The 22680-nt window shown below is 38.1% G+C and overlaps 2 protein-coding genes across 2 annotated transcripts; one reads left to right on the top strand and one right to left on the bottom strand.

The window, feature by feature from the left end:
* Positions 1-4596: 4596 nt before the first annotated feature.
* On the bottom strand, positions 4597-22376 carry psmd1 (proteasome 26S subunit, non-ATPase 1). The gene is made up of 25 exons (XM_033965488.2): positions 22200-22376; positions 21753-21796; positions 21494-21567; positions 21234-21403; positions 20936-21144; positions 20711-20854; positions 20405-20631; positions 20249-20309; positions 20039-20167; positions 19880-19968; positions 19729-19807; positions 19492-19665; positions 19302-19413; positions 19032-19228; positions 18483-18578; positions 18106-18170; positions 13957-14071; positions 12773-12889; positions 12537-12639; positions 10501-10670; positions 9125-9217; positions 8728-8814; positions 7746-7907; positions 6419-6569; positions 4597-4775 (listed from the first exon to the last, which is right to left on the bottom strand). The coding sequence occupies exons 1-24, from the start codon at positions 22213-22215 to the stop codon at positions 6423-6425; spliced, it is 2880 nt and encodes a 959-aa protein (XP_033821379.1). The 5' UTR covers positions 22216-22376; the 3' UTR covers positions 4597-4775; positions 6419-6422.
* htr2b (5-hydroxytryptamine (serotonin) receptor 2B, G protein-coupled) lies at positions 15027-17553 on the top strand. Its single transcript, XM_033965491.2, has 3 exons — positions 15027-15327; positions 16013-16213; positions 16593-17553. Exons 1-3 carry the CDS (start codon positions 15066-15068, stop codon positions 17546-17548), a joined length of 1419 nt encoding a protein of 472 aa, XP_033821382.1. The 5' UTR covers positions 15027-15065; the 3' UTR covers positions 17549-17553.
* Positions 22377-22680: the final 304 nt, after the last annotated feature.

Here is a 22680-nt window from a genome sequence, read left to right as displayed (position 1 = left end):
AAGATTTTCGGATCACTATACAACAAATGAAAACATAAATAATCACAAATGATCATCATAAAATTAACATTAAAAGAGAAGACTGTTGGTTAGGCCTATTTAGTGCTGTTTGATTATACTTGGTTTATGCTTCCTTTAAATCATTAATGAAAAAGTATGAATCAAGCCAAAGTCCACAGCGTGAGGACAAACCTGGTCTTCAGTGTTAGTCCAGTCTGACCTCAGCCCCCCCCGGCACTTTGGACCTGAACAGAATACAGTCCGGGGGATCCATTATGTTTTACTGGCCCTGTAAAGTCTAGTGCAACAGTTGCTCCATTTGTTGCCTAACTCACTTTACTATTAAAACCAAACATCTTTTCACTAACGATAGGAAAGTATGACTCTGGGTAACACTCACCCAGATTCATCTACAATCACAAGACAGGACATTAGGATGATCAGACGTCCACATTTACCCGGGACAGTCTCTGTTTTCAGCCCTGTGTGCCCTGTTCCAGAAGATTTATCCCAAACCACTCATTTACCCCAGTTTTACACAAGAAACGTCGCAGGTGTCACCATTTTGACCATTTTGATGAGAGGACCATACTGCCATTTGTTTAGCCAGTTATGAAAATCTGGTCACCCTAGACAAAGTACAAGTAGTAAAGTACTGTACTTTTTAGGTATCTGTACTTTAATTTTTACAGTGGATACTTTTTACTTTTCTTCACTGCATTTGAGAGCAGGTATCTGTACTTTCTACACCACATCCAGCAATTTAGAAAAGCTAGAGCAACATTCTTTCTTAATATTATCAAACAGGCCAAAGGAAATTCTAAACAGCTTTGGCAAACAATAGATAAACTAAGTGGAAGAGAGAAAACAAAGTGCAAGACAATAGAGCTTAAAATAGATGGTACAGACTTTAAGGATGGTCCAACAGTTGCTGAACATTTCAGCAATTATTTTATAGATTCTGTGAAGAAAATCACACAACAAACCTCTAAATCTGTTCATCTTTACATACCGCCTGCCCCTTCTTCCAGTACTACCCTAAGTTTCAACTGTATTGACCTGGTTAAAACTGATAAAATTATACAATCCTTATCCAATTCGAAGACCAAAGACTACTGGGGACTTGACAGCACACTCATCAAAAAACACAAGGAGACATTTAAAACAACTATAAACCAAATTGTAAATAAGTCAATTAATGAAAGTGTGTTCCCCAGTGTTTTCAAAACAGCAGTTATAACACCAATTCACAAATCTGGAAGTAAAAGTGAGGTAAACAACTACAGACCTATTAGTATATTACCTGTAGTATCCAAAATCCTGGAAAGAGCAATTAAAGAACAGTTAACAGAGCATCTAAATAACAATTATCTCTTGCATCCAATGCAATTTGGCTTTCGCAGCAATCATTCCACCGAAGCTGCCTGCTGCTACCTGACAGAGAGCATTAGAGCTAGCCTGGACAAGGGGGGCACGGTGGGGGCTGTATTTCTAGACCTACAAAAGGCCTTTGACACAGTAAACCACCGTGTCCTCCTGTCTAAGCTCTCTCAGTACCACCTTTCCAGTGATGCATTGCATTGGGTAAAATCATACCTCTCTGACCGGGTACAGTATGTAAGAATAAACAATTCAATGTCGTCTTTGCAGCCCTGCACAACAGGGGTCCCACAAGGGTCCATTTTGGGGCCCCTGTTGTTCAGCCTTTATATCAATGACCTCCCAGACGTGTGCAAAGATGTAGACATCATCATGTATGCAGATGATGCTGTCATCTACGTACATGGAAGGGATGCATAGAAAGTGGCCACCACATTATCCTCAGCTATGGACAAAATCGATAATTGGCTCCAATCTTCATGTCTGACATTAAATATTAATAAAACAGTTGGTATGTATTTTTTCAAAACTAATAGAATTAAAGACAGGCCTAACATCTTTGTTAACGGAATAAAACTAAACATTGTAACAGAGACAAAGTATCTGGGGGTTCATTTGGACCAGACTTTGTCTTTCAAAAAGCATATAAAAAAAGTACGCAATTCAATCCGCTACAACATCTCTTCCCTTAGACACATGAGGAACAGCCTGACAGTAGAGGCCACTTTTACATATTTTAATGCCATGATTATTCCACACCTGACCTACTGTGTCTCCTGCTGGTCTCAGGCCAATGAGAGCGCTTTAAAATCTCTCAGATCTACCTATAATCAGGCAGTAAAGGCACTCGATAAAAAACCCCTCCATTATCACTGTAACGTCTTAAGTAAATATAAAATGTTCAGTTTCAGTAATTTAATTTTGTATTCAAACCTAAGAAAATTATTCAAAATTATTAATAATGAAGCTTCACCTACATTAAAAAAATTTACTATTCTTTGTTCTGAACAAACTACCCGATTCACTCGTTCCTCCGCAAACCGAAATTGCATGGTTCCAAAAAGATCCTCGGCCTTTGCTCAATCGGCTTTTTCTTATCAAACCATTAGGCAGTGGAATCAGCTTCCAGACAGTCTGAAATTGTCTGTGGATTTTAATAGTTTTACTAGAAATTTGAAAAAGTTCATTTTAAATAATCAAACGTGTCCACATCAGTCTAGTTAGTTGGTGCTGCTCTGTGCTCACTGTATAAACCTGCACATAATGATTTTTATATTAGTTTGGACTGGGGGGGACATATGTATGGCAGATCGGTAGTCGTATATTGTAATTGTCAATTGATATGTGTTTTTTTAATGTGTGTTCACCTGCTCAGGGACTGCAGATGGAAAGTAGCAGTAGCTAAATCTGGTGCAAATCATCTTTTCTTTGTAAGATTAATGAATTTGTACATGGTCCCTGTCAAATAAAGAATAAAGAAAGAAAGAAAGACTACATTTTTGAACTGGACTGAAAAGTAAAAAGCATTTTCACGTGATTTGTGGGGTTATTTTTATTTTTTTTACCATGTTCGTGGTAACATCCTGACTAAAGTTTTTGAGTTCAAGCTTTGACCAAACAAAATAAATTAACAAAATTAATCAGAAAAATTGAGAAATTTAGTCAAATTGTTGACCAAAATATGTATTTTTTTTTTTAAATCAATATCACTACATTTACACTTTAACAAATTAACAGCACTTGTGTGAAATGCTTTTATTTTTGTTCTTACAAACATTTTTAAACAGGTTATTAAATACTTTTACTTAAGTTAATTTTTACATGTGATACTTTTACATTTACTTGAACAGCTTTGTACCTCTGTATCTGTACTTTTACTTAAGTAACAAAATTGAGCACTTCATCTGCCACTGACCCTAGATCCAACACTGGAAATATAATGGAAATCTTTAGTTTCTGAGAAAGATGAGCCAGAGGCACGAGCAGAAAATGTCCTTATGATGGAGGATAGTTCCATGGGATTCTTTGGAAATGATCGTGGAAAGAACAGCAAAGCGGATACTGTGTTATATTATATATATATGAAGATCTGTAACAACACATATGGTATGAAGGAGTTACCCAAAGTGAACTGGTTTGTTTCACCACTTTTTAGCAGAAATATGGACTTGATTTCCAAATGTGGACACCAATATGTAGCCAGCCCCAATTGTAATCTAGGTCAAATTACACATACATAATAAGAGGGCAAACGGTCATTGTGTTAAGGAGTAGGCCTGTTCAGTTCTTTTGCAACTTTGTATAGTTACGCAATTTTGCCCATTATGATCTTACTACATTGAAGTAAATAGTGGGTAGTAATAGTAATAGTATTGTGGGTGTTCAGGTCATGTACAAACTTATGGGAAGTGAATGGAGGAATTGATTAGTCCACTCAACACGTCTGTCCAAAATGCCCATATGCTCCACACACAGGGTTTCGTCGACAGAAACTGACAAGCAGCAAATCATCCGAAAACCACTTCACAGTACAGGAATTTTCCAACAGTTTAACGCTTTCAAAATTAAACTCAGGTCAATTCCATCTCACGGTCTATCACACATAATGCAACTGTTACTGTTCCCAATCTTCCAGCCAAAAAGAGTCATTGAACAGTTGATAATGGATTATGTTTACAGTAATGCAACAAAACCACAGAATCACCAATTTGGATAAACTGTAAATGGAAACTAACCTAGATTCTGTGTTTGGTGTTTGCGAGTTACACAATTTAAAATTGAAATAACATGTTTTTAAAAGTAGCATTACTTGTATAACTAAACCCAAATACTAGAACTAACTCTGGTGTTATCGATAGTAAAAATCTATATTATTGAGGTGTCAAATATTGAAATGTATGAATATGTGTATGTGCATAATATAAACTGTGCATGTATGTCTATATTGTATATTTTTTTAGAATAGAAGGATAATTTCAAATAATAGTTTCTTCAATGTGCTTTTTAGCCAGTTCAGAGACCACTTAAAAACTTTAAAAAGCTTTTTTTTTTTTTTTTTAAATACTTAATCAAATGTGCATCTAATTTCAATATTAGTTTTGATTAGTATCTACTCATTAATTTTTTTCACAACTCTAAAACTATTAAATAATGTATAGTATAAGAGCAGTAGTAAACTTCCTCCAAAATAGTTTTTAAATAAACACAACCTCCAATATATACATTGTTATTTATTGAACTGACAGAAAAATTATACAAGTTGTGAATGTAAAACACTCTTTTCCGGTAAAAAGGAGCCAGAGCAGGAAAGGAACACGTAAAATAGGAGTGAAGTGTGCATTTGGATACACAGACGGGAAAGGACCAACATGCCGACATTTCAGATCCTCAGAGCCCTGTGAACAAAAGGAGAAAGAATCAGAAGTGAAACAACCTATGGTCCTCTAGTGTCGTCATGAAACTGAGATTTTTCCATTTTGATACTATGGAAAAGGGTTTGATGTCACATGACAATATAATTCTTGGACAATAGAATTTAATTCAACATAAAATGGTTACTTCTTCAATAATTCCACGTGTTCTTATAGAATGATCTATGTCAGAACTAGTATAACTATTCAAGAAAGGACAATAGCGATACTTGCTCAAACAAGTATCTAGTTTCAATACTAGTTTTAGCATTAATTTGTAGGGATGCACTGACACGATACTAGTAGTGAAAATTGGTTCCGATCTATGAAAATGAGCTGGATCAGGGATCAGTTCCATGATATTGGTTCAGCCGATATGCTGATTGGTCATTTAATGTGATGTAATAAGTTAATGGCTGGAAAAATAAAGATTGGATCAATTTTGTAGTAAGTTTACAGTGTTTTGATGGAAATGCCCTTTTAAGTCCCTGCACTAGTATCAGTTCATATTGAGTAGCGACAGATACCAAAACCCAAAGTATCATTATTGGTATCAGAAGTAAAAAAGCTGGATCTGTGCTTCCCTATTGTACATAAGTATTGTGTTTATCTGACAGCCCTTTCCCCTCAGTCTAGTAGAGCAAGCGTTTGGACCAGTTTCATGCAATCAGGCTGACATTGTTAGATTTTGTTTTGGATAACACGCTTTGCTTTTCAAACACGCCAAGTCTGTAATTGTACTTCAAATTAGGGCTGAAGAGAAAACTGTCCTGTGTTTCGGTCAGCGGCAGCTCATCGGTCTCCTCACATCTAACAGAAAGTAGCAGAGGCTCAGCATACAGCCTGGGCTCTTCCAACACAAACAGCTCAGAGCCAGAGTCATTAAGCTCCACTGGCTCTAAGAGGTTTGCCCTTCGACAGCCTGGAGCTCCTGTTTAAATTCTCCATGTTGCCACTGGGTTAAACTGGGACATCTTAAAGGCCTGCACAATATTACACAGTAGTTACAGTTAAATAGATGGGTGGGGCCTATTCATGGGTTCAAGTTTCTTGTTTATAGGTGCCATTTTGAGTACTCTCCATTTAAAAGTTATAATAGTAAGTTTTGAATTGTTAATTGCTATGGCGACTGCGCTAATCATCACTCTGAAACCCATAGATATAAAACTATGGGAGGCTTACTGTTTTTGAAAGGAATGTTAAAAATGAAAATCCACAGATGTAGGATGTAATTTGTTAGCAATAAAGCCCAAAGTTTAAATTTATGGCTTAACATAGCTTCAGCTGAAAACAAATGTGCCTTTGTGATTTATTCATGATACCACTTACTGAAACTTTGAGCATCTTGAAAGGCGTTATATAAATCCAGTGGCTGGTTAATGAATTAATTAGTCTTTTGTTTCATGTGGATGGCTCCAGTACTTACAGATGTATAAACCATAAACCAGGCCAAAGCTTCTGCAGTCTGACAGTTAAAGAGCTATTTCTACCATAGAATTTGGAGAATTTTAAACTATGAGCAGTTGAATGTTGTGATGTTACATGAAGTGAACCTACTGCCAAAGTTATTCATTTTACACTTCACCATCTTCATCTTTTGTAAAAATAATACAAGACATTATACACACCTGTTTACTCATCGATGTACTCAAAGGGCTCTGGGGGCTCGGGCTCCTGCTCCTCTTCCTCGATCTTGGGGCCGTGGGCGGAGACAGGCTCCACCAGCTCCTCCTCTTCCTCACTGGTGTCTTTCAAAATGATGATCCCACCAGTGTGAAGCTATGAACACAACAAGAAATCCAATGTTCATTTTCAGAGTTGCTTTTAATGGTGCATGAAATGTTGGCAAATTTTAACAATGATTTGATCAATACATCTGCAGACAGCTTCAAGATGTAGTCCTACCATCTACGATATCAATATTTAGGTTTCGCTGGGATATTTTTCTGCTAAAATCATTGGTGAAGCAAATGATACTATATTATATATTAATATTATTCTATTGCCTCAATGATTTATTTAATTATTATTATAAGTTAAAACCAGGTGAAACTGAAGAGCACAGAGCGCACGGAACCATTGCGGAGCCTCATTTCTCTTTTGGGACATATTGGTGTGCAGTTAAAGCAAGTAATTTTTCTGCTTGAAATAACATTCTTTATTTACTATGAAAAATTACTTTACATAATCACCAATATGCTTTTAAGGATATTTTATGGAAGGTAAAATGCGAAAAAGATTACTAGATTAATTGAAGTAAATAATCGCTAATTTACTCGATTAACAAAATAATTGTTACAGCTGCTGCCCTAAAATTTAGCAAGCTCTGTGCAACAGGAAACATCTTTTTATCATCTATAATCGACTATACACTAAACAGTGACCAGATTTCAAGTCAAAAACAGACTTCCTCAGTGTTCTGAATGGAAAACAGACTCACAAGCAGAGTTGCCAAGTCTGCTTCTTTATAGCAAATTTGGGCTTTTGGAAAGTTGTTTGCAAGTTTTGACGGCTTTGAGTTTTTTGGGCTTGCTCTCGAGAGGCATGAGGGACAAAACATGCGCTATCCTTAACACAAACAGATGATGTCATACGGTGGCTGTTTTTACAGAACCAGTGTCACCAGGCCTTAAATGTATTGTAGGAACTTTGACATTTACTGAAACACCAAAGAGGGAAGAGGATGCCAGAATCAACTAACCTGATCTCAATTTAAAATATTTATTTAGAAAGAAAAACACAGTTTGGGGATAATCTTCCACTATTAAAAATCATTATATCATCATTGAAGTTGCCCAGACAGATGCTGGAACATTCACTCTGGTCCTGAAGCAGTAACTGTGGTTATTTGAGTAAAGTCATCATCACATTTTCCAAATAAATAATTTAAATGAGGAATTTTCACTCAAAGTTGAATTAAACACAGCTCAGTCAGATCTGATAATGTGTGATTACCGCTTTAAAGGGCTGGTAGCGGCAGCTCTCGGGCATGGTCAGGACTTTGAGCTGAGCGGGCATCGCTCGTGCCGGGTTTTCAAGCAGCTGGAAGTTTGGCTCAACCTCTTTCTTCTTCTCTTCATCCTTTTTCTCCTTTTCCTTCTCTCCTTCTTGGACCTCCTGCAAAGATGGGCACACACTGAGTACAGTAATTCTCAAATCTGTATCACAATACTAATATTTCAAACTTAATTTCGATACTTAAAAAAAAAAAAAAAAAAGACTTGATTAATAGAGATTATGACTGACAGGTTTGTGGTGCGATTTTAGCTCCCACAGATAAATGCAGTCACTGACACTTAACCCACCTTGTCCCCAGTGTTGTATGAATGTGAGTGGGAGTGTGGTTCCTTGAGGTAAAATACTTTGAGTGCCTTGAAGGTGGAAAAGAGCTATATAAACATGTGATCATTTACCAAGAAAATGCTTGATTAATACAGATTATGATGCCAAATAACACTTTTTAATACAATAGACAACATTTAGACAACACAAATGATCAGTTTAGATATAGCTCAAGACCAACTATTCATTTCTAGTATTGATTAGTATCTGGGCATCATTTTTGACAACCCCACATCAAATACTGTTCCGAAATTCAGAACATGCTAAATGGTCCATGTACCTCAATTTGTCACTCAACTGTTTTTAGTGAAATCATCTGAGATCATAAACTGGAGGTGTTAAATTTGCATGCTAACCCATCAGCACTACATAACATGGCACAATGTATTCAACACAATGTTATAATCCAAAGACAAATCGCACCAAACATTTTACAAGTCGTTGATGGAGGACCTCTGGACATTGGTTACAAGTGCGCACACTGCCAGAGTACTGTCAATGCTTGATGTTTTGGTCCAAGAATATAAATATTTTAGTCTATTGGTTCTCTGTTGGATACCACCTTTCTGAAGTTGTTGATTTAAGCGAGCCTTACCACTTCCATCTTCTCCTCCTCCTTTTCCTTCTTTTCTTTCTCTTTCTTCTTGGCTTTGGCCGTGATGGAAAGAACAGCAGTGGACACCTGCCAGACAGACATTTAACATCTCATGTAAGATAATACTGAAGACACCATAATCTCATCTGCAAACATGGCTCCAAGCTTATGAAACTAGTCAACCACAATATAATCAGTAGTGCTATCCGCGCGTTATATTCAGAGAGCATGTCAGACTGGTAAGTAAGAGAACGAAGAAAAACAGACCTCAGATGCTACAATAATACACACAGTGGGCACAAAAATGAGTAAAGGTCGAAAATGATTGATAATGATTCATGGACTATTTAGTCGAGAAGGAGAGAGACTCAAAACAGGCCTTTTGTTCAGTTCTCACCTTTTCTTTCTCTTTTTCCTTTGGAACCTCCAGAGCGGGCGGGTAAGCGAACGTAGAGGGCTTGCAGTTGGAGCGGTACTGAACTTTGGGCATCTGGACAAGATGACAAAAAAAGATCCATTGTTATTAACACTCATCAGATTCAATAAAAAGTCAGAATTTTGACAAAGGAGGTTCTAGTAAAAAATAAAATCTTAACATTACATCGCATTACATCATCTAAGAGCATATCTATGGGTTTCACAGTGATGAAAAATTAACACCATTGCCATAGCAATTATCAGCTGAGCTAAATAAATCTTTTGAATGATGAAAAATGTCCTCGAAATGTTGCCTGAATTGAAACCCATGAATAGAATTAAGGCCAACATTTTTAGCAATAATGTAGCTTTGAGGTTGGTTATTACAGGAAAAAACATTTCTGTCAAGAGGAGACTAACAGTGAACTAATAATTGTCAAATCAAATCAATTGATAAAAGAAATGGAACCGAATGTGCATCCTTAACATTGATCAACACAAACAGTCAAAATTATATTGACAGCAAGGTAGAGGTTTTCCAGTTTGTAGGTCATCACTTGCCCTTTTATCAACTCTGATTAGATTGGGAGGATACAGCAGGACCCACAGGGGACCAGTTACAGTCTATGATCTCATTGTACAGTTGTTTCTCTGCAGCACAGTGGCAGAGTGATAAACAGGTGTGTGCTGTTTGAATCTGGAAGTCTTTACACTCCCATTTATACCCTCACGAGGCCCCTCCTGCTGTAGATCCCACTGTACACCAAATATTCAGGTCTCCCTGGGGCCTGATGCTGCAGATTTGGGAGGCTAAGCTGAGACAATGGCCACTGCTTGTTCTTCAAGTCATTCTGATCCTGGGATTAGTTTGTGAGAGCCCACATAAGACCACCTTGTTAGGGTTTCACTGCTAATAAAAGCTCGAGCCAATGCTGGAATATAAGGCAAACTTTTTTTCAGCAGTCATTAAGTTTTGCAGCTGTATAAAGATGTCAATATTACTTTGTTAATCAATAATAATTATCATTGAAGTCACAAGTTAAATCGTAAGGACTAAACTCCTGCTTAAGGTATGTTCATACTTTGTTTGGGATCGGTTTGAGTACTTATGTAGATATCGTTTGTTTCTAGTCCTGGTTGAGTCCCTAATTTGCTAATTGTACAAGTGAAAATCCACCCCAACTTTAGTTTATCATGAGGAAAATTTCATAAAGCTGTTCACATACTCGTGGAGGAGACATTGACATGAATGAAAGTGAAACTGAAATTGTCCGTCTTTTTTATTATCAGTAATTGTAAAAATTTTAAATTGTGACGCTTTTACTCACTGTATTGTAACACTAGACTTAACATTACCTTGAGGTCTTTGTTGAGGCCGATGATGGCGGTGGGGGTGAAGGCCAGGGACAGGAAGTGGGACAGAGGGAACCAGAACCAGAACTGTGTGAAGACGAGCAGGCCCACCACAGAAGGCATGTGAGTGTGGCCAGTCCTGGACTGCAGAGTGATGGTCACATTACGCCCACCTGTACAGAAAAACACAGTGAAATGAAGTACGGCTATATTTTTTATACAATTATGTTTTTAAGCATTAATTTCGCCAAGGCAACAGTGCTAGTTTTAAACATTACAGATCACGAATTTGACCTCAACTAAACCTGCTTAAAATGTATTGCCTTTTGAAATATCCATCTTCAATGACCTCAACAAGCAAAACAATAGACTGTAATTTTACAGGAAAAGATTTATAACTGCAAAGACATGTCTCCCACATCCTGGCTTGGACCAACGTCAAGTTTGCTCAGTAGCATCTGGGATGATCAGCTAATCATCATTTAAATTTCCCCCATCTACGCAACATATACTTACAATATAATGTTTTGTTTTCTCAGCATATATCGTATTTGTTTATGTAGGTTGAAACATGTCATTTTTTACAAAACACAATAGAGGGTGGCAGACTCCAGCGGAAAGAAGGAATAGGAAGGAAAGAAATAGGAGGCAACTGGACATGTCATCTTTGAGATACTGAGACATAACCTTTAAAAGACAATAAAGGTGAAGAAACCCAGACTGATACCCAACCACAACACAAGATGAACTTTATCCCTTTGTCCTAACTTGCACTCTTTTTCCTGAAGTCAATGAAATCCTTTCAAAGTGACACTTATGTTAGCAGGAGCGAGGACTAGGCCAATTACACAGAATGAACAATGGCCAGAATGAGTCAATGCCCACAAGTTTACAACATAGTAATGTGCAGCTCAAGAGTCTCTTTAAAAGATGAGAGCTCTTCACTAGTCACATTCATTCTTGAATGGATATACAGTAGTAACATACCTCAGTGTTGGATTTAACAGAACAAGTCTAAGGGAGTGTGCGCGCGTGTGTGTGTGTGAGAGAGCAAAAACATTTCCTAGGTAATGAGCAGCAGCGATCACGAAACTCGCACTAATGGTTTCCGCCCATCAAATTATACACAATTACTGCTGCACCTCAAAAACACCTTATCCTCCAAGAAGCAGAGCAAACGACTAGTAAGCTATGTGGTGGAAAATGACAATTAGCAACAAAACATGCCACTTATAGTTTGAAATCAAATCCTATATTCAATTTTTTTTTACTCTAAAATAGTAAAACTAAATATTCTTTGTATGTGGCTGTTTGTTACATTAGTTTAACTTATTCCTTATGCTTCAATTCAGAAGATTCATTTCAGTAAGTTGAGGATGTGAGGAATGGTGTCCTGTCTGACCACATTTGATAACATTAAGGATTTCACTGTTATGTTCATAGTCCCAATAATTCTTCACACAATTCTAACACTTAAAAGCAGTATTGTACCATATTTCTTAATCTGAAATAATTCTCCAGTAGTAGATCATGCTATGTTTTTAACTAGTGAGAGTCACTATTTCTTAAAAGCATGCCTGGTGCTCCAGACATGCTTTTCTGAGCGCAGTGCAACACCTGAGAGTATTTTGACAGGAGTATGTAAACAGAACTGGTTTCCTTCTGGTGTGGCGCTGCGTTTGTGTTAGTGCTGGGAGTTTCTACATTTTGTATACATGTGACTATGGGTAAACTGGGACTGTATGGCCATGTAACCATATGTGATAATGTGCAGTTCTGTAGACCTCACACACATAACATAAAGGCTGAGTCCACAAACACAGAGGCAATCAGACAAAGACTAATCACGAGGGGAAACCAAGACAGCCGTGTCAGAGTACAAACTGACCAAAACTGTTACACCCCAGGGTCTGCTCCAGTCACTGCATGGGTGGTCAAGTCTGAAGTGAAACTAGTCTTTACACTTTAGAGGTGTTCCACTAATACTCTTAAATTAGCTGAAGTTAAAAGTAAATTAGATTTGTTGCCTGCATACAAACCTGCATCAAGTATTCCCTGAGCCAGGATTGCCCCAAACTTGGCCATGACATCATCATGCTTGTCGTTGATCACCTTTGCGTACAGTTGCCTGAACTGGTTCACCTAGAAAAGGGGAGCGTGTTACACTTGTGCCTCAAAACATTTGATCCACAAAGGAAATTATTTCAATGCAACCAATCATTTCTACAAATTTACAACATCACAAACCTTTTAAGAATTAAGGAAAAGGAGTTACCTTTGGACAGGTGACTTCACTTTGCTGGATCATGATAAGGGCTGAGGCGATGAGTGCCCCTTGTCTCACATAGTTGACTGGGTCGTTGGTCATAGGCTCCAGCAGATTGATGGCCTCCTGATGGTGAATGGCCATAATAGGGACATGATGATTAGTTTACAATTAAAATGGTTCACAATTAATGAACCAAAGAGCCTGAGAGATCTAAATAATTCATTTGTACAGACGGTAGTATGTACACACATAAAAAATAATAATTAATGGGTTCTAAAATATAAAGAAACGTTTCAAACCAAAACATCGGGCTAGATTTTACAAACACTGAAAAGGATATCAACGCAGGCAGCCAGACCACACAAATTAATGACATTAGCGTCAAGCATATCTGGTTGCCCCTGACGACTGAGCATAGGCCCTGGTTTCTCAGTTTCCGCTCATAACAATTTTGAGCAGAGCTGTGAAAAGAGCAGTGCCTCCTTTCAAAAGTTATTTGTTTGCAATGCGATGTAATTACTGTATGGACTGGATCAGGAAAAACAGGGGAGACAAAATAAACAATTCTATCAATGTTCAGCAGTGTAACTGATTGTACCTGGCTCCTGTAAGACATGGATTCACCAAAACAGTGAACACACTTGTCGGTCTGTCACGATAATTGCTATATTGACTTAATGTTCAATACATGATAAATGGAAAAATCGAAGAGTTCAATAGCAAAAACCGGTATTGCCGTTTTGAAATTTTTTTTTTCCATCTTACAGCGATGTAATCCACTAAACATTATTGTATTTGATAATAATATTTTGGTAGACTTTCCTCAGAAAACACAATTCAATCACACCACAGTAAATCATACGTTAAAAACATTCTTTAAGATGGGACAGTCACATAATAATTATTAAACTAGCACTAGAGACGTATAAAGTCATATCTGAATTTTTTTCGCATGGCAAATTTGTAGTACATATCCAGCAGAGTGACAGGAAAGGTCACATCGTAGGGCAGGTTAAAATGGTTCAAATCAAAAGAGTTACACAAAAAACACATTTTATACACATTATTATACACATTATTTATGTTGTGTTTACTTGTAAACACAACATAAAATGAACCTCTTAACCCATCAACTGAAGTTATTCATGTAGTCGTAATGGATGATAAAGTGCAGGAAAAAAACTGTTTACCTTATTGCCTGTGCCAGCACAGCAGATGCCCAAAGCCATGGCAGCTCCACAGCGCACATGAGGGTTGTAGCTCTCAGAAAGAAGGGACACCACACTGGGACATTGCTCTGGGGTCCTACAACAAGACAATATGGAATTTGGTCAATGGTACCAGACTACACCCAGTTCAAGTTGTGAAATAGTATTAAAGATGTGCATAGTTAACATTTCAAGTCAAAGCTGCTTCAATTCATTACAAGACTCTAAAGAAAAAAAAAAATTACTTTCCCTGTTAAATGCTACGACATTATGACGCTATACTTGGGGAGAGAATAGAAAGTGACAAATCCAAACAGTGAGGTGACTGAGAGGGGGGAAATGACCTCCCAGAATGGCTGGCATGCTGCCAGAAAGAAGCCTGCTCTCTGTTTAGTGCAGAGTGAGTCAAAGGCAGGAGCAGGGGGGAGGAGAAGATGTGCGCTCCAGACGCGAGACAGGATCCCGATCAGATGCTGTAAGAGGAGAACAGGGAACGCAGTGGAGGAGCCTAATCATCTGAACCTTTGAAAATCTCTGACCGTGGGGGTGATGCAGAACAAAACTGGGGCTTTATCCAAAATGTGGAACCAAAACAAATTCCACATCACGGACCGCTTCAGACGTGGAGAGATTTAGGCGTCTCTGAGGGACAATTTCTGTGGCATTTCTCTTTGGAAGCTGAATATAAAGTCCAGGCAGGTTTTCTTAGACGCAAAAAGAAAAGTCGATTGGTTTGCTTCTTATTGTGGGGTAAGAAACTTTCATGAAATTATACCAATTTATTAAACATAATAGTAAAATAATATGTGCTGATTTAAAGAATTGATTGAAATAATTCCTATTTTACAGGTGTTGGACCACATTAGACAGGCAGTAACAACGAAAAGGAACAAAATTTGGAGATAGCAGTTTTGGACTTTTTGGCGATGAACCCATTATTTTTGGAGTTGAGCATCTATCTAAAGGATGTAGTATTGTTTGCAGTCTGCGGTGGGCCTGTGTGACACAGTGACCATGCCATACGACACAGTTCAACCTCAGACCTCTACGCCCCAAACCGCACTCGGACCTGCTGTCCTCCCTGCAGTAACATGTGTCACTCAGAGGTGGGTGCACTCCCACCCAACAGCTCCAGAGTGGGAGAGGACCCTGGGATTGGGCTACAGTGGGCCGCTCTCCTGATCGTCATGGTGATTATTCCAACTATTGGAGGAAACATTTTAGTCATTCTTGCTGTGTCACTTGAGAAAAAGCTGCAAAATGCCACAAACTATTTCCTGATGTCTCTGGCTGTGGCAGATCTGCTGGTGGGACTTCTTGTGATGCCCATCGCCCTGGTCACAGTCCTCTACAGTAAGTGTTACAGCAAATCATAAAAGGTACTTATACAATACATATATCACAGGCAAAGAATCGCACAGAGACATTTGGACTCCACATCAGGCATCTGTTTTATCAATGTAATGCTACTGTACTACTGTCAAAGACCTCTATAGCTCTGCCCCTTTACTTGAGAGCATTTTAAGAAACTCATCTTAAAAACCCACATCATAATGGCGAAAGGTGAGATTATGTCAAGAGTGAGATTATTTTTGCCATTTGCAAAACATCCTACTTCAGACATACAAATGCATAGCTGTAAAACAATTCAATATTTAACATAGGTAAAGAATGACACTGAGCTAGTGAGAAATCACTTTTGGAATATGGAATGTTTTAGAGTGCATTTGCACTGGCATAAAAGCCAGTCAATTTTAAGCCTAGTACTCAAAATAAACATTACTGCAGAGAATAGGCTCCATATACGCATCAAGCCTTTAGTTTTATAAACATCTAGCGAAGCCCATTTTATTCCAGGAAAGTTATTTCTCTGGGAGCTAAACAAAAATCAATCTTCATGTGTGGTATGTTTATGTGCTTTGTTCTTTAAAGCCCCAGTTCTAGTTTAAGAATTAAGAGATTAGTTTCACCAAAACCTTTAAAATTGCATAGCGAATGTTTGATTAAATGTAATGTTATCTTTTTTTATTGCCATTAGACTCCGAATGGCCTCTTCCGGAGTTTGTCTGTCCTATCTGGCTCTTCCTGGATGTGCTGTTTTCTACAGCCTCCATCATGCATCTCTGCGCCATCTCACTGGACAGATACATCGCCATCAAGAAGCCCATTCAACACAGCCAGTACAAGTCCAGAGCCAAGGCCTTGGTGAAAATTGCACTGGTGTGGCTAATATCCATTTGTAAGCATATAACTTTATATATGACCCTTTAGGGACGCACCATTGCAGAAAAACATTATAAAATAAAATTATTACTTATATATATATATATATATATATATAATATGTATGTATAGATAGATATTAATGAAATTTTTCTGACTTGCAATTAAATTGCAATTTAGGTTTTTTCAAGCTTCAGTCTACAGTGGACATATTAAATTCATCCGGGGGTATAACCAATTAAATAATAAAATAAATAATAGAATTTTAATATTTAGCAAGGTGTATTTTTCTACATAAACCAATGGGAGGTTTGTTGTTTGCTGAGGACTTAGCTTACAGCTTTCATTGTTTGAAATGTAATGACCTGAATTGTGATTTAAATGTTATTTTCCAGGTATTGCCATTCCAATACCAATTAAGGGTCTTCAGAATTACCCTCTTCCAAACAACATTACATTCAACAGTAACCACACGTGCCTGCTGAAGACCGACACTTTTACGGACTTCATCATGTTTGGGTCTTTGGCAGCATTCTTCATCCCTCTGACCATCATGATGGTCATAAATTTGCTCACAGTCCAAGTGCTGCGTAAAAAGGTGCATCTGCTTAGGTCCACAGTGACTCAGCGACTGAGCTATCCCAATGTGTTTACAGTGTTTCAAAGGGAACACCCCGGGAGTGTCACCCACTCTCACCAAGAGCAAATGTTAGACCTCAGGTTACCATGGTTACAAGAAAAGCCCAATACAGGGCCTTTGCACTCATTTGCAGGTGGAGAAGTGCCTATCCGCAGAATGTCCACTATGGGCAAGAAGTCAATGCAAACTCTTAGCAATGAACAGCGGGCCTCTAAGGTTCTAGGCATCGTCTTTCTCCTGTTTGTGGTCATGTGGTGCCCATTCTTCATCACCAACATCACCTCTGTGCTGTGCACCAGCTGTGACGTGAACCTAATCGCCCGTCTCATGGAGGTCTTTGTTTGGGTCGGCTATGTGTCCTCAGGCATAAACCCTCTGGTGTACACCCTGTTCAACAAAACATTCAGGGAGGCATTCACACGCTACATCACATGTCAATACAAAAACTACAGGCCCCAAGTACAATTCAGGCCGCCAGTGTCATCCACCACAGAAAGAACACTCACACGGATGTCATTTCAATCTTCAATGGCTGAAAACTCAACACTGTTCAAGAAACATGGGATGAGGAATGGCATCGGAGTCAGCTACCAAAGCCCACTGAGGTGCAGACAGGCCACTAGTCAGGCAGCTGCTGCTGTGGTTTTGGACACATTGCTCCTGACGGAAAATGTGGACTGTAAACATGAGGAAGATGTCAGCTGTGTGTAGTTCCAGTAAAACAAGTCAAAAAGAAGTTCATCTGTTTTAAATATGGTCAGAAAAAAATCTGCAATGTGGATTTAAAAAAAAACAAAAACATTTTGTGTTCCTATAACATGACAAAGTAAAATCAATGTGAGCGGTCCACAATCAATTTACTTACTGACAAACTATACTAAACTATACAAAGCAATTATGGTGACAAATTTGACTGTCGCATTGTGGGTTGGAGGGAAATGCGCAGTGTAAAAGAGGTCAACTGTGTTTTAGTCTGGGCATCTTTATAAACATCAAAAGATTTATATTCAGTTTCTTGCAGCCCCTTGACCATAGAACCATTTATGGTTTATAAATGTTTTCAGAGCAGTGGTTTAACAGTGGTATGAATTCAAAACAGTCATTAAGACTCAGTAACTATAATTACTATCATTAAAATATGGGGTGTGAAACTGACCTTTAGCGTCATCTCAAATATTAAAATGAGGATGTAAACATTTTAGCACTGGTCCTGGTGTTTGGCAGTGGGCAAACATGGTATTGTATACATTTAAAATATCTATTCTTACCTGAATAAGATAAATCCAATTGACTCCACAGCTGCCCTCCTAACATCATCGTTCACATCACTTACCTAAAAACAAAAATCCAAAATCGTTATTTGAATTTGAATGAGTAGAGCACCACCTACTGGACAAGTTAAGTAAATAAGTAAAACTGATTCCTGATCTCACTCGCAGTCTATCCAAAACAAGTTTTGGTCATACAGTACATAAAAATCATTTACAGGGATAAGTAGTTCCACAAATTAATAGCAATAACTTCATGAATCTAAACAGTAGCACCTTTTATTTGCACCACAGATACGGTCTTGTTTAGTTTCTGCCAGCACAATAAACCTGTCCTGCTAATGTGTATGTGTTGTGAAAATGGTCAAACAACTCACAGCAACATGCAGCAGGCGTCTTATGGCCTTATTGTTCCCCGAGCCACAGTAAGCCATGCCAACCGTGTACATACCAGAGCGCCTCAAAATAGGGTCCTAGTAAAGAGAAAAGACCACAAGTTCATGATGATAAAACTGAGCTCATTTTTTACTCCTTTGTTTAAGTGGCAATACATTTTTTCCATGTATTTGAGCAAAGTTTGTTTTGTCATAGCCAAAATGAAGCTGCTGTGTGCTGTCTATATCCAATTATACATTATTTTATCATCTGACAACTAGGAAGTGCACTGACTCTCAAAATTGTGAAAAAGTGAATAAACTCATCGCAAATAACGATGTTAGGAATGGATAAGGAAAGGAGGAGGAGAACATGGAACTGTTCCAGAAAAAAAAGTGAAAAGCAGAACCAGTAAGAAAAAAAACCAAAAAAAAAAAAACAGGTATAGCACCTTTCAGGATTAGTATGCATCACAGGGGTGGGGTCAAGTCTTAATAATAATAATTTTTTACCACTACTACTACTATTATTATTAAAAATAGCAATAATACCTTGTCTCTACACAGGCTCTCTATTAGTGCATCCGCCTCCTCCATACGTCCATACATGACCAGAGCAATGCCTACAGCCAGGCCACGCAGGATCTTCTCGTGCTGAGTCTCCTGAGCGTAACCAACCATGTCCTCAATGGCCTGGGCAGACTTAGACCCAAGCATGACAAGCCCCAGGGCCAAACCTGCTGCTTCACCTGGAGGCACATTTAAAATATAACTTTCTCATCAGACCAAAGTTTAAATTGCACTGTTGTGCCACCCACTCACCAGTGACAGCATCATCCTGGTAGAGGTTTGACTTGAGAAGGTCATAAACATCCTGCCTCGCTGTACCCAGAGCAGCCAATCCGAGACCAAGGGCACCTCCATGACGGACAATCTGTAAGTTATAAACATGACAATAGTGATTAAAATGGTGCCAGTAAATGTTCAATGAATTTGTTTAAAACAAACTCACGTCATTGCTTGCATTCTTAAGTTGTCCTAGCAAGTAGTCGATGATGTCGCCACCGTGGTTAGCATGAATCAATCCCAGCGCATAAAGACCACCTCCCTCCTGATAGGCAGAGCCAGGAGAGGTGTCTTTTGGCAAGTAAGTGGCCATTAACTGAAGTGCCTCCTTCTCATGACCCTAGATACAAAAGATTATTTAGCTAAGTAATTTTTAGATATGTTTTCAATAATGTAGTCATACCTTGTGGATTACACCAAGGCTTGCTGTTGCTGTGAATTTTGCCCAGTTTGTGGCTCTGGCTAACCATTCCAAATTTTCCCTTGGGAAAAAGAATTACAGATCAAACCTTGATATCTAACTATTTTTCTAAACACCACTTTTGTGGACTTACCTGAGGAACTGATCACTTGTGGTTCCTGTGTGCATGAAAGAATTGGCAATAACTGTGGCTGTGTGGCAAACAGAATTTCGAACTGCATCCTGCAATACAAGAGAAACGGAACATTATATTTAAGCATTAGAGCACAAAGAACTATGTTGTTAGACTCACTTTTGTGTTTTTCAGAATCATTAAATCTGTGTTGTTGTTTCGAATTAGAAACTGCAAATGTAACTCAATAGCCATTTCTCCACTTAGGATTTTGATCATCTTGGCATTCTGGTCCTTAGGGTCATCTTTCTACAAAAACAAAGCAGAACAATGACTAATGTAGAAAATCTTCTGTTACATCTACAAAATTAAATTTAAAATTAAGCTTACTGAATCTGATGGTTTTCCAGCAGGGGAAATTCCTGGCTTATCATCAGTGTCCATTGCCTCACTGTCTCAAAAACATCCATGTCAGGTTAGGATTAACATATTAGCAAAGATGGATAAAACTACTACTGCAGTGCTGACTATGTTTAATTCTTTCACCTGTCTTTGTCTGATGTTGGCACTGTGCCTGTGTTGGTGGATCCAGGAACGGACGGGATAGGTGTCCCAACTGTGCGAAGATTCTGAATCACAGAGGAGAGAAACTGCTGGCTGGCGCTCTCATAAAGATCAAAACAAATCTGATATGCCATCAGCAGATTATCCTCTTTCACCAGTTTCTCCAAAATATCACTGACAGCCTGAGGGTCATCCAGGAAAATCAGGCACTAGAAAAGAAGAATAAAGAATTAGAGAACTGGTTTAGAAAAATCATTGTGCAAAGCAAAGTAATAATAGCAAAAATACCTGGCAAACATTAATGAAGTCTGGCTTTTCCAAATTCATATAGAGTTTAACCAGGACACGCAGAACTTCATTACGAAACTTCTTGTTTTGCATTAAAGACATGCAAACCTTCAAACTGTAGGCAAGAAGGCCACTCACATCGTTCTGCATGAGAGAGAAGGTTAATAATTGATCATATGTGTCAAATCAGTGCTTTACATATTTTTTCTGATAAAAATGGCTCACCGATTCTAAGATAGTCTTCTCAAACATGTCAAGGCGTCTCGTTTCCAAGGCGATGCCAATGGCTTGCTTGTACTTATGGTCATCAAGGCAACGCAAAAACATTTTGTTGACAATTCCCTCAAGACGGGGATCAATGCTTTTCTTCTCCTCATCTTCGGGTAGTTCAGCATTCTCCACCCGCAACTTTGTGTAATGGTCAATACATTTGGCTAGAAAACAAAAAGATAAAAACATTTGATAAAAGTAATTTTACCTCAAGTGGATTTCAGCTGTGTAAATTAGTTCTACTAGGACTCACCGATGATGGTCTCCACATATTCAGAGTCATCAGTTACATTGAAGAGATCTCCAGCTCCAAGAGCGTAGTTCAACGACTCCTCAAAGGCTCCCAGGTGGTAGAAGACTTTTGAGGCCACTAGGGCAGCAAATTCTCTACTACGGAATGATTCATCTTCATACAACACCTCACTGGACAAAGAGTATTACAATAAAAGGAGTAAGAATGGTACATTTGGTAGAAAGATACATTACAAAGACACCATGTAAACGGTAACTTACATTTTGTCAACTGATCCTGAAATTTCAGCCCAAAAGTCATTGACTATAGAGTCCAGTTTGTGAAGAGCAAACTCCTTCAAAAGAAATACATTATAAGCCATTGAAAAGGTGTTCATATCTAAACCTGCATGTCTGAACTGCTCATAAGAAAATTTCTAGTGATTACAGTATACTTCTTAAACTATCAAAAGCTAATGAAGAATTGAAATCACAGTCCACTCAATAGATGATGTTTAAAGACACATTTGTATCAATATACCTTGAGCTGTGGTTCATCTTCATCAAGAAGTGAAATAATCCCAGCTGAAAAAAGAAACACTCTGTAATAAGGCTATGGATAACTTGACCTTTGTTTTCTTATAAACAGATTGAAAAAAACACATTAAATGAACATATATGTTAATTTATTGTTACTAACACCACTTTCTTGAAATACTAAACGCAGCTCAGTGGTAGACGTCCTAAATCTACAGTGACAGCGTCAAAATGGATATGCACAGTAGTGACAACAATCAGTTAAAAATCCCACTAAAAACTATTAAGGTGTAACCGAGTTGAGTGAGGGTTGTCAAAAAGACTAGTTAGAGTTTTATGGACAGTAAACATGCTGTCATTAGCTTAGCATCACTGAATAAATACGCCGTGTGACTCAGCTAAATCAATGGGAGCTAGCTACATTTGCTGTTACCAACATAAAAATACCTACCGGCGGAAGTAATCATGATTAAATCCAAAAGCCCCGCAGACCCACGTCTAGGGTTACGTTTTAATATCCCTGCTGGGTTTTAGATCGCAAAAATATCTTGTTTTTACGACTTCTATAGGAGCAAAACACCTGATTGCCGAAGCCGCTGCTAACTTCTTTCTGTATAATGCCGAAGCGAGGCCCCCGTAAAGGACCCCAAAATAGGCTGTCCTTATTCATGCCTTATGATAAATAAAAAATACGGAAATATTTGTCACCTGATCCAATGTTTGATGAGTAGAATATACATATAATTTATTACGGGACTTATGAGGTATTTGAATGTAACTATAAACATCGCCATGCTTCAAACATGCGTATTTTCTGAATAATGTATCCAAATGTGAACAGGCGTAATGAACAGCTGACTCTGTTGGAGTCTGTAAATGTCAATTCACTGTGCCATGTTAAAATAAATACTACCACTTACCTTACTTATTAC

This window comes from Periophthalmus magnuspinnatus, chromosome 4 (genome assembly GCF_009829125.3).
Source record: "Periophthalmus magnuspinnatus isolate fPerMag1 chromosome 4, fPerMag1.2.pri, whole genome shotgun sequence".
In the NCBI taxonomy this organism is placed as follows: domain Eukaryota; kingdom Metazoa; phylum Chordata; class Actinopteri; order Gobiiformes; family Gobiidae; genus Periophthalmus; species Periophthalmus magnuspinnatus.
The sequence above is the reverse complement of the archived record's forward strand: the minus strand, read 5'-3'. Positions and strand labels throughout refer to the sequence as shown.